General features: G+C 48.1%; 1 protein-coding gene across 1 annotated transcript; it reads right to left on the bottom strand.

The window, feature by feature from the left end:
- Positions 1–1,053: 1,053 nt before the first annotated feature.
- Positions 1,054–11,468, bottom strand: LOC128500415 (mucin-2-like). The gene is made up of 5 exons (XM_053469566.1): positions 11,071–11,468; positions 2,618–3,031; positions 2,151–2,447; positions 1,316–1,479; positions 1,054–1,144 (listed from the first exon to the last, which is right to left on the bottom strand). The coding sequence occupies exons 1-5, from the start codon at positions 11,132–11,134 to the stop codon at positions 1,100–1,102; spliced, it is 984 nt and encodes a 327-aa protein (XP_053325541.1). The 5' UTR covers positions 11,135–11,468; the 3' UTR covers positions 1,054–1,099.
- Between the last annotated feature and the right edge of the window lie 1,448 nt (positions 11,469–12,916).

The following is a 12,916-nucleotide window of genomic DNA, read 5'->3' as shown; positions in this document are numbered from 1 at the left end:
CGGTTATACGCTGGCACCCTGCTGCGGCTGTGGACAGGCTTCTCCTCTACGTTCTTCCCCTTCTGGGTATGGGATGCATGACTGATTACGAGCAAGTCCCAGTCCTGGCTCTGTGGTTCATGTAAGGATGAGGGCGTAAGAAAAAGATGATTAGGGGAAAATAAAACTTTTATTTAAAGTAGTAATAAAACTAGAAGAAAAAAAAAAAAACAATTGCAACTTTCACAAATACCTGAAATATGGCAACATTTCCCATAATCTCTAAGCAGACACGATAGCGACGGCGGAACCCTGAGTGGTCACATTGTATCACGTGCACAATTTGCAGCGATATAAGCTGGCTGAGCTTGGTGAGAGTTGAAGTCTGCAGCAACTAGCCTACCAGAGCTTGCCTATCCCTACAAAAAAAAGAGTGCAATATAACTACGCTATCGTCTATTAACACCCAATTTGTAACACGGAAGTTGAAAGTTACGAATATCCTGTTTAGAGCAACTTTGCCGGAATATTCCAATTGCGTTGCTTGGCTTTTTCCACGTATAATTACAACCATAAGCCTAACGCAACTTTTCCATCACTACAGCTTGTGACACCGCGACTTATCGGTTACCCTTTAGTGCCGGGAAGATGTACAATAAATTATAATTAGTGGCGGCAGAAGAGTGAATCGGATACTGAACCTTTCCTAACGTATGGTGTGCGGAAGTAATAATAATAAAGACAAATAATACTCCACGAAGCCCACGCGCATGCTGTGCCCCGGTATATCAATGGCTCCCATTACAAATACAATTTTATGGAAGAAAGCAGAAAACAGAGAAGAGGGAGAGACTTCTGCAAAAATGTCAATATTTGCGTCAGCGGATTGTGCTTTATATTGGATATTCCCTGTAAACGCGTAGCCGGTATATAGACAACAGGGACTGAAGGCACAGTAGGGTTTGGGGGCAGAAGAAAGATTTCTGTGTCCGGAAGATTCTTGCGGTTTCAGGGCTCCCCGATACTCACGATAACTAAAGTTTGTGGTTTTTTTGTGTTTTTTTTTAAACCTTATTTCTGTGCAAAATAAAGCTGACTGCTCTCGGCCACCGTCTCGTTCCTAATAGCTGTACAGCGACAATGGCGTGTCTTCCATCATATCGTCCTTAAAGAGAGACGGAAAAAGGAGGGTTAATTAAAATGCATCTGGGAACGTGAGAGGTAAGTAGTTGTTAATCTGAGACTCCGGCTACCGAGGACTACAACTCCCACTGTGGCTGAACACCATGGGAATGGTAGTCATTTTTGTCGTCGTACCCTGCAGCGGATTACTCACCATCGGCAGATCCTGCAGCCGTCTGAATTCCGTCCTGTTGTTTCTTCGCCGGTAGCGGTGAAATCCAACGACGACAACGATCATGACAACCATTATGGTAAATATCGCCACAATCATCACAAAGAGTGGGTTGGAGTTGTTCTTGGGGTAATAAGTCGGGAGATCTGAGTAAGGAAGTAACATGTATAATATCTTGTAGATTTGTGTATATTATCAATTATCCCCCCTCCTTAAAATGAGGCATCGCTGAATGGCTGCGGTTAAAACAAGATGCAGGTCTATTCACTAAGCTCTGATTTTACACAAGATAGAAGAAAAGCAACTGGATTCACAAAAAAACTTGGCCTGCCAACATGGACACTGTGAGCTTAATGCCAAGTTGTGTTTGGCGGCTGTTGGATGACTGTGAAGATGAGTTGGGCAGCGGTCGGATGGTTTGAGACGGGCATGCTGGTGGGTTGGGTTGGTCAGGCAGGTTTGTCAGAGTCCGAGTTCTTGGTCAGTCTGATTGTTTGATGGGTTTGGGTCGACTCGCCTGCTCAGGAGGAGCCGGTATGATTCGGTCGAGTTAAAGCCCTATTCTCACCTTGACCGTGAACTCGGCTCAGCTTTGGGAACGAAGGAGCCGCATTTCATTAAAGTCGCGTTGAGTCAAAATGATTTAAAACACGATGAAGTCAGCGGCTGAATTAACTTCAGTAAATAAACAAGCTGCCCTTTTCTTGCCAACTCGTTGAAGTCGGTCGGATTTATTCTACTGCCAAAGCAAACCTTTGGCAATAGTATCCATTCATAGCCCTCCGTGGCTGCATTCCCAGCTCGCTCCCGGACTCACCTTTTTCGTCTTCCCCCACGTCCAGCACAGACGGCCTTCTCTGCACCTGCGCTCTCGTGGTGGGAGAGAGTGTGGAGCCGCGGGTGGGTGGGCTGGTGGGGCTCGCTGTGGTCGGTCTGGTGGTTACGGACATGCTGGTTGTGATTGCTGCCATCCACGTACTATAGAAGCTGGCTGTTGTCACAATGGCTTGTGTGGTGACTATTGGCGGGGTGCCGGGGGTGGACGGGGACGGGGGTACTTCTGGAGTCTTCTGAGTATGAAGCGGAAGTATTTCCGTGCTGCTTTCCACGGGACCTGGTGGTATGAAAACATACACAAGATGATGGTGGTTCCTGACATCATACTCGCTGTCTATGTCCCATGTAAGCTGTGCACTATAACCACTACTCTTTAAAAGGACAATAATGGGTGTATGTAAAGTGATCAATAAGAGACCGCTGCGCTGACCAGACAGAGATACGCACCTAGAGTCTCATCATCCGTGGCCTTTGGAGTTGGGGTTGCAGAAGGTGTTGGCCGGGTGTGGACTGCACTCGTCACCTCTTCTTCCATGTTGTTCTGAACAGTAGATTTCCAGTTGGAATCAGACACAGTCTCAACACTGCCAGTGATCACCTCCGGGGATCTACTACCAACAGCTGCTCTACTGTCAGATTCCTCCGACACGCTGCTTGGGGTTGAGACATCGGCAGCAGATTCAGGAGCTTCCGTCAATGCTGAGGTCTCCGCACCGCGAGGTCCCTGCGTGGCCGTCAGATGCTCGGACAGCCTGGGACTCCAGGTTGGTTCCTCCGCGGGAAGAGACACCAAAAGGGGAACCAATGAGCTCTCAGATAGAAATTGGGGATCCGGGGTGTTGGATTGTTCCAGAGCCTCACCTGTCGGATGAAAGCATAATGCGTTAGGAAGTCAGAAGAAACATGATGCTTGAGGGTGGCTGCAGTACCGCATCCCAACAGCAGAGGGCCTCACACGAACATTTAACATTTCCATAGCACCGACACAGTGCAGAGAGCGGTACAAAATCTGACGGACACAACCCCCAAATTTACATTTATAATCCGTTCAATTAGCTCCGGATGAAACATGGAAACCCAGACACAATCGGCACATGAAATCGGAGCATTTTGGTGAAATAAAAGGGTTGGGTTTTTTTTCAACTGTTCTCAGTAAATCCAGAGAACTTGGTGACTTTATTAGAGAATTAAGAAATTATTTTTAGATTAATGAACTAAAGTAAAGTACACGGACTGGAAGTGGGAAGAAGAAGCCCAAGAAAGGGTGAAGTACGCTCAAAACGGGGGCAGCGTGCATAGCTGCCAACAACCCTAAACAGTCCTTCCCGGCCCTATGCCTTGGCTGTTGGATGTCCCAGTTAATACCCCTGTGGTTGACAGTTTACCATGCAGACTGGCCAAATCTGGCACGTAATGTCCTGGTGTGGGCCATTGAAATGTATGGACATGGTGAGAAAGTGCTAGAGCATCATGGGAAATTGGAGGGGCTACTATTAAGCCCCTCCACTGATTTGATCATCGTGCTTCCGAAGCAGCAACTGCTATAATCTGGGCACTGGGAACACAAGCTGGGTTGCTGGGACTGCCGTGGAAAAGTCAGGACTGTTTCTAGCTATGTAAAAAGCAACGTCAGTAAAGGAGCCACTTTTAAGCGTACAGAGCGCAGGGTGTGCGATGAGAGCGGAACGGAGAGGTGAGAGCGGCGCGTTAATTAGCAGCACTTCTCGTGTGACACATTCACAGCATCACACCTTATTACTCACCCCCGGGGGCAGACTGTGTGCGAGCGAACTGTGCGTCTCTAGGCAACAAAGGGTTAATAATAAGTACACTAAACGCTCAAAAGCCTTATTCATAAGTGCAGAGTAAACAGGACTCCATATCCCGGCCCCTCCCCCGCAAGACACTGCGCTCTTTCACTCTTACCCCGAGCGGGGCTCCTGCTACACCCTCCGGCCCCTCGCAAGACATATCGGTGGCAGGGGCATGTTAGGGAGAACGGCCAGGGGGAGGGGGTATTCCCAGTAATAAAGTGTCCCAGATCTGCTCCCTATAAACATACGCGGGAACGCTCAGGGATTTGCCCGGAGACTCCAGGCGAGGCGCCTCTTCTCGGGGCCTCCGGGGAGAAACTCTGGTTGTGGGAGTGGCATTGCGTCCCAATCCCCGCCCACTTCCCTACCAACCATGATGGTTTTCTGCGCGCGCCCACCAACATTAACGGGGCCGCCCACCCGGCTCCCGGAAAGAGCCTGGATGTTCTCAGGTATGCCTCTGACAAGGGCAGGAATGCCCACAAACGGTCCTGCTGTATACCAATGGGCTGTGTAAAAAGAGCACAGAAAGGAGCCAGTCATGATGTAAATGCTGCCTGTCACAGCAGGGCTGCAGCATCTCCGGGACGCACGAGCCGCTAACAGCCAGATACCAAATAATAATAAAAACTCCAGCCGTCTAATCCTCGGGTTCGTCGGCAGCTACAGACGCGCAGAGAGTTACACGGCCGGCTGACACTCCGATAGACAGCCCCGTCCGCAGCATGAAGGTATTTCCTCCCACGCAGGGGCACAAAGAACCGCCCCGGATCCAAATACTCAGAACTTTCCATTCCATCGGGGCCAGAACCGACCTGCAGAAACATCGTTCCACAGGCTGCCCCCCCGTAGGGCGCGATTTACTAAGAGGAGAAAAAGTGGATTTTCCTTACATAGATGGTGGATCGGCCCCATTCGGCCCCCGTCTAATCTGCCCGTTATTCCTCTTGTAAAGACTTTAATTAGTCATCGGTCTCGTCTTAGATTCAGGAGCCGTATGCCTATCCCATGCATGTTTAAATTACCCCCATTATAGTAATTTCTACAATGTTTTCTGCTGGGAGGCTGTTCCATGTATCTACCACCCTCTCAGTAAAGTAAAACTTTCATACATTTGCTTTATCCAAGTTAATGATTGTCACAATGCTGTTTTTTTTTTGCTCCAGTTTACTTGGCGCAGATCTCTGCAGATTTGGTGGGTGAGGCACATTAAAAGATCTTTAACATGATTTATTTCTAATCCAGCCGGTTACAGGGTTACTGACGCGCAGTGTACGGCCCAGGATACAACACGGTGACAGTCACCCTGTAAATAAACTGCTCCTATCAAGATAACCTCATAAGAACCTTATAGATAAGTAGAACAGCCTCTCAGCAGAGGTGGTAGAGGGTAATACAGCGAGGGTATTAAACATGCATGGGATAGACATACGGCTCCTGAATATAAGACGAGACCAACAACTGATTATGGTCTGAGTCTTTACAGCTAGAATAACAGGCGACTAGACGGGGGCCGAATGGGGCCGATCTGCCTTTGTTTACTGGATTTAAATGCTTTTATTTTTATTATTATTATTTTAATATTTAATTTATATTTTCCTCTGTTCTAGGATTCTAGGTCCCGTCTTTAAGTTAAACTCCATAAATATATGAATTTGTTCTCCGACGGACGCTCCGTTCCGAGATGACTCAGGGAGCCGGTAAATTCCTCTGACCCCCCCCCCCGCGGTGACGTGACGGTCCGCAGAGACCCCCCGTCACACCGCGTTCTGAAAGCAGACCCTATTTGGAAGCTCTCTGGAGTCCGCGCTGACGCAGGCGATTAGAGATATTATAAATATTTTCCAGCCTCGCAGGCGAACGGGAATCCCGGGATAAATGACAGTAAAACTCCCCAAAGCGTAAAAAAAACATGGAAATAAACATTATAAATAAAAAGAGAAAACCTCCTTTATCTAGATTTCTGGAAAAACGCCTGTAGACATGAAAAAAAAAATTACATTCATCACCCTGACAGCTGCCAAATATTTTATTCTATTTCCTGAAAATTATCATTTTGAATAATAATAATAATAAATTTAAAATAATAATTATGTTTTATTATCTTTTATTCTGCTTGGGGGTCGGGAAGGGTAAACTATTTTTAAATATTTCTTCTTTTTCCTGGAGAAAGGTAACCTGATGATTCTTAAACAGGAATACCTTGGAAAATTTGGGACTGTTGGTCGCTATGGCTGCAGAGGTATAAATGCTTAAATGTGGTGTATTTTATTCCGCAGGCATCGAGAGAAAGGCGGCCACGCCGCTGGAAGCCACACAAGCCACGTTTTAAGCCGTTCTGGCGACGTTTTTAGGTAACAGGTCCATTTCCAGCCGTTGTTAGAAGTATTAATTATTGACGCCGCAGCTTTCCTCGAGACGCATGGTATGGTTTCCTTCGCTCCTCACCGTCTATCTTTTATTAATTAGCTTTCCTGAAGTCTGCTAGAAGGATCAGAAGTGACACCGAGCGTTAAAACCACAGGGGATGTGACCTCAGTAGCAGCTGTTACAGGAACCGCTCACTGTGAAGGCTCAGGAGATGTGAGCTTTTACCGGCCACCATCACTCCTCCAACCACCATCATCCTTCCAGCCACCATCACTCCTCCAACCACCATCATCCTTCCAGCCACCATCACTCCTCCAGCCACCATCATCCTTCCAGCCACCATCACTCCTCCAGCCACCATCATCCTTCCAGCCACCATCATCCTTCCAGCCACCATCACTCCTCCAACCACCATCATCCTTCCAGCCACCATCACTCCTCCAGCCACCATCATCCTTCCAGCCATCATCACTCCTCCAAGCCACCATCATCCTTCCAGCCACCATCACTCCTCCAGCCACCATCACCCCTCCAGCCACCATCACCCCTCCAGCCACCATCACCCCTCCAGCCACCATCACTCCTCCAGCCACCATCATCCTTCCAGCCACCATCACCCCTCCAGCCACCATCACCCCTCCAGCCACCATCACCCCTCCAGCCACCATCACCCCTCCAGCCACCATCACTCCTCCAGCCACCATCACTCCTCCAGCCACCATCACTCCTCCAGCCACCATCACTCCTCCAGCCACCATCACTCCTCCAGCCACCATCACTCCTCCAGCCACCATCATCCTTCCAGCCACCATCACTCCTCCAGCCACCATCATCCTTCCAGCCACCATCATCCTTCCAGCCACCATCACTCCTCCAACCACCATCACTCCTTCCAGCCACCATCACTCCTTCCACCCACCATCACTCCTTCCAGCCACCATCACTCCTCCAACGACCGGGACAACATCATTGTGGGGCTCCCTGGATACCTTCCTCATTCTAACTGTATTACACTGAGAAGTTATTAACTCTCTGGGTGTTTTGGCTGACAATCGGGCACTCAATGAGTAGGGTGACCACATCTCCCCTGTGGGCATTTGAAAGCGTGGAACTGAATCACGTCTGGAATAAAAGCAGGTTCCATGCGTGGCCGGAATGGAAGTGAAAATCCCCCCCCCCCGCATTCTGTGCGGTAAACAGGTTTGATCCTCGCGTTTCCTAAACATGTTGCTTGTGCAAAGAGCAAACCCCGCGTCTCATCACATCGGGCCGGTTCTCTGAGCAGAACGAAGACCAGCCTCATTTTCACGTTCCAAGGCTGACCCAGATGAATTGTGCAGCTGCAAGATCTGGTGATTTTAACAGGTACAGAGACATGCGCGACGGCGCTGATCTAACCGCGTTCTATAAAAAGATCCTACAGAGACGCAAACTTCCCAGCGGACCCCGACATTCCGAGGATGGAGATATACGGGGCCAGAATTCCCTTTACCCCCCACCCCGCAGGATGGCTATATTATAAAGCACTTTGTTTGCCCCAAATGATGCATTTTTTTGTGCCCCCCAATTAAAGGAGAGAAGAGAGAGGAGACCGTAAAGGGGTTTAACAAAGTGCAGGGGGGGGGTTAATTTTAATTTCAAAGGAGAAATGTTAGACCAAAACTAGAGGGTCAGAGGCTTAGATTAACACAAGGAGGTTTTACAGAGAGGGTGGTAGATAAGTGGAACAGCCTCTCAGCAGAGGTGGTAGAGAGTAATACAGTGAGGGAATTAAACATGCATGGGATAGGCGTACGGCTCCTGAAATTAAGGTCAGTCGTTGAAATCAGAGTCTCCGAGAAGCAGCTAGAAGGCCAGACACGGGCTATTCTCGGTATTACACAGCCGGGGCGGAAAAACAAAGGCGAGAATAAAATCTGTCAGCGTTATTAAACTAAATTGTCAGAAACCAAACCCTGGGGGCTGGGTGTGAGGGAAGGGAGACGTGTTCCTTGTGGCAACAAGAATATCTGATGCCCGGCAGCTGGGAAAAGTCAATTAGAGCGGCAGGTTCGGGCTCGGAAGGATCAGAATTAAGAAGAGAAGTTGAATTATAAACAGAAACTTCTATTCAGCGTCCTCTGTACCTAATGCATGCGCTCTAATCCTCCAACAATACATCAGATTACAGATAGCGCAATACTTTATAAAACCTATTTGCTTTTTTATAACATTTCCCGATTTTGCACAATATAATGATTTCAGGTAGCTGCGTGTTAGTAATTTGTAGGAGTTCTCGCTCTGTTATCTGAACCCCGATCTACTAAACACCCCGACTCCTTATCATACAGACTGTGGTAAAGTATAGAATAGCTCGGTCTTAATCAACCACTCAGACACTCTGACTATTCAAAGTCTATGGAGGAACAGACTTTGTTAGCATTGCCATAAAGCATCAGCTCAGTGTGGTGTTTATGCCAGGAAATCACCCAAACATATCACATGACTGACAACAATGGCCGCCTCCAGCTCTGCAGAACCAAACAAAATGAGAGAAAACCAGGTTTTGTCAACATAGACCGACATTACTGTATACAGCACGGGGTGGGGGGTGGGGTATATTACTGTATACAGCGCTGGGGGGTATATTACTGTATACAGCACGGGGTGGGGGGGTATATTAATGTATACAGCACGGGGTGGGGGTTATATTACTGTATACAGCGCTGGGGGGGTTATATTACTGTATACAGCGCTGAGGGGGTTATATTACTGTATACAGCGCTGGGGTATATTATCTTTGACCGGTAGCGTGTATGATGCGTGACATATGACGGGTGAGAGGAATGTCACACGTTATACTAACGAGGTTTGGGAGCGGAGATCAGAGGCCGGCCGGACGCCGCCTCAGGAAGACATTCATTGTCATGTAAATGGCCGACACCTTGAGGTTGAAACTTCACACGGTACGGATCGGCAGAAACCCCCTCAGGGGCCGTTTGGGCTCCACAGCCTTCCTTAAAACTCAAAAGTTTTGGGTGCCACTCACTGGAGTATACGGAGCCACTCACGGGAGTATAAGGAGTGTCCGTCAAGCCTAACAGCAAGTCTTCACCAGAACCACTCAGGCCTAGTCTCAACCTAAGCCAGCGTCCTTTGGGTTAATCCCCCCCCAAGTGCCCTTCATGTTCAAATAAAATTCTACCCCTCTTACCCCATGTTTAACCCCTTCCTTTCCCTCGGGCCCTTGTAAGAGACGCCCCCTCACGTAGGAGAAGTAAGCGCCTTTAAAACAGCACATTAGACTTCAAGGTAGTTTGGGCTGAGTTTGAGGATTTAAGGTTTTCTGCAATAACCGGTAAACATGTGATCGGCGCAATGTCCTTTAACTACAACTCTCATCACTCCCAGCAAGAAGACGTCTCTAAGCCTTTAACTCTTATCTTCCCTTTCAGCAACTCCTAAGATCTCTGTTCTGTCGGCCCGGCAGCAGCGCGGGGGGGGGATCTTTTGGATTTGTTCCCTGAGCCCTGATGAAGGGCAGATGTAACGCGGACAGGTCTGTACTCGCCTGCGACGGATCTTCCCGAAAGATACTCACGCTCCCTCGTCATGATGATTAACCCTTCACTGGCTGCACAATGAGCAGCTACACAGAAAACCGTCCTCATATCGTCAGACCTCTGTATAAGGCCTCGACCTCGGATATAAGACGAGGGGCATTTTTGGAGTATTTGCTCTGGGAAAAAAAAATGTGTCTTATATTCGAGCAAATACGATATAATGCCGAGAACGCAGGGTCTACTGGGCAGGGCAATAACAACGCACCAAGATGTGGCCAGCGAAACCTCTGCGGTCTCTTTGCTGCCCGTTAGTTTGGGGGCTTTAGTGCATACGGCTCTCCGCTAAGAGCCCAACGCAAAAAACGGAGACGCAACAAAATAAAAGACCTTAATCAGTCGTTGGTCTCTTAGATTCAGGAGCCGTATGCCTATCCAATGAATGTTCCCTCAATGTATTACCCTCTACCACTTCTGCTGGGAAGTGGTTCCACTTATCTACTACCCTCTCAGTAAAGTAAAAGGTCCTCGATTGTGGAAAGGATGACGTCCCTTAGACTCTGTTAACCCAAAAGGTAGAACATAATTTGATAAATATTCGCCTCCTCCCTGGATGACTGTGATGGGAGTTGTAGTTTCATATACGTTTAACCTGGATGAATGTGATGGGAGTTGTAGTTTCATATGTGACTCCATTCCTTCTCTTACAGAAGGGTAGTTAGAGAACCAGATCCCGGGGTAGGTTTCATGCCCCTGGCGGGGCTGAATTATTGGCAAGTTGTTCATGGAGGCATCTAAACGCCTTCCGAGCCCCAACGACCCCCATTAACCCCAAACCTTCATTCACAGCGCAGGGGATGCCGTGGTGGGGCCCTTTCCATGCCCAGGGGCCAAAGGCAGTGCCCCACAACCCTTGCAGATTATTGCCCCCCTGCCCCTGTGGGTGCCCTGCAGGCTCTAATCATTTTACAGGAGAAAAGGAGAAGAAAATGTATTTTATAAGCCAGGTTTCAAACTTTGCCCGGATTCCAACCCAACAGACTCTCAGCCAGAATTGTTACATTGAAGCGAAGATTTAACCCTTTGGTGGCATGTCACCAAGCAGCTGGCAGTAAAGAAAAGCACATCTGGGACTCCAACTCCCATCATCCGCCCCATCTCTATGCAGACTCCTTACCTGGGATCAGAGCCTCTGATATCAGACACAGGATGTAAAGCGCCGCCCGGACCAGCCTCCCCATCCTGACCGGCGGAGAGCCCCGAGTGCAGCTGCCACGTGTCCGCCTCCCACCGGAACGCTCCTGTGACGTCACAGGGTAGCTTCACTTTTATGTCACACTCTGGAAATCCTTTTTTTCAGTTATTTCTCCACTTATATTTTGAAACCGATTCCCGGTCCATTGGTCCCATTTGCCCAAGAAACCCGCTTGGAGACGGTCTGACGTCACTCCTACACGGGTATGGCGTCACGCTTGTACGGGTGTCTATGGTATGACGTCAGTGCCCCAACACGCTCCTGCTCCTAGTGCTCCCGGCAGCTATTGTTGCCCCTCCTGAGTCTCACACAAAAGCTCCACTTCCTAGCACCCACCCACTCTGCTGCTATTGGCTGGATAAAAATAGAGCCACGGCCCCCCTACTCCACCTTGGACTCTGATTGGTTTATTTATTCTAGGGGCAATTAGGAAAATACCCCTGGGATGAGGAGGTGGGGTCAGGATGGCAGAGAAGAAACTCAGCAGAATTCTTTTTTTTTAATAAATTAAATATATGAATAAAAGATAATAATAATACTAATAATAATAATAATTAATAATGTGCAACAAATAAAGGACAAATAATGTTATTTAATTTTGTATATGTTATATGTTTTATATAGCGCCATCATATTCCGCAGTGCTGTACAATGGGTGGGTTGCATCCCCATACATACATGGCTATAAGACCATAGGAATACAGTGACACATATAACCCTTTGAAGACCAGAGAGGTCCTTATCACCAAAGTCTATTTCATGATGCTTATTGTGCAGTATTTATAGTATATATTATATTATATATTATATTTGCATACATATGGCACATTGTGGCAGAAAGGTAGTAGGTAAGCATATGGCTGCGGACAGATAGACCAGATATTATTTTCTTTATGATGTATTTGTTGATATCTCTCTTGAATGATTTGTCAGGGCAGATATGTGGGATGCTTCATAGAGGAGACTTTATTACTAATAGAAATACGCCCTCTGCTGTCTGAATATTGGAACTGCTCCTCCAATCAGCAAAAAAAACATTTTCTATGGGCCCTGGACAGACACACAGTGACCTATCTACCTCTGGCTCTGCCCTGGGCCTGATTTAGGGCAGAACCCTCAGCCACCCCTCCACTGCCACCGTCCTCGCTGAGGAGCCCGGAATATGATGTCATATCGCCGCTCTCCGGATCTTAAAGGCACGCGGCACCTTGTAATGCAGGCAATAGAGGGTGTGCTGGCAGAGATCTCCCTTTGTAACCGGCTCTTTAAACAGCAGCACACCGGAAAGGGGGTCCTGCCCAGCGGTTGTGCGGCGGGGGGAGTACCGCCGCGTGGGACCTGCCACCCTAGTCCAGAGTATGTTTTGCACCATCGGACGTCACCCAAAAAATACACCTTTCACAGACTGAGACGCGCGCGATCACAGACATATATAGACAGGGCATGCCACATTACAGCGTTTATTTAGCTCCCATGGGTTAAATATTGATGCTGATTATACACAATACAATAAGGGACATGACGCAGTCGAATAATGAGTCATATCGTCATAGCAACCACACATTAACTGTAATCCACCTTCCCGTGACGCAATCTGTTGTAAGAAATATTGTTGATTAAATCCCCTTCTGCATTACCCCGTCCTTTAGTGTGAGTGCGTGTCACCCCTGTGCACTCAGGCAGTGCGGTTACCCGCCACTCCAAGATGAGTACGGGTGTATTACCCTTCACTGGAGTGTGAGTGGGAGTGAACCACGAGCAATGACCA

Source organism: Spea bombifrons, chromosome 6, assembly GCF_027358695.1.
Source record: "Spea bombifrons isolate aSpeBom1 chromosome 6, aSpeBom1.2.pri, whole genome shotgun sequence".
Classification (NCBI taxonomy): Eukaryota; Metazoa; Chordata; class Amphibia; order Anura; family Pelobatidae; genus Spea; species Spea bombifrons.
Note: the sequence above shows the minus strand (reverse complement) of the source record. Positions and strands in the feature narration are given on the sequence as shown.

What these genes read in the sequence shown, in the direction of transcription:
- LOC128500415 (XM_053469566.1), bottom strand. Translation starts at nt 11,134, where the DNA reads ATGGGGAGGCTGGTCCGGGCGGCGCTTTACATCCTGTGTCTGATATCA. An exon ending in ATCAGAGGCTCTGATCCCAG is followed by an intron (nt 3,032 to 11,070) that starts GTAAGGAGTCTG and finishes TTCATCCGACAG; the next exon opens with GTGAGGCTCTGGAACAATCC. An exon ending in CACGGATGATGAGACTCTAG is followed by an intron (nt 2,448 to 2,617) that starts GTGCGTATCTCT and finishes TCATACCACCAG; the next exon opens with GTCCCGTGGAAAGCAGCACG.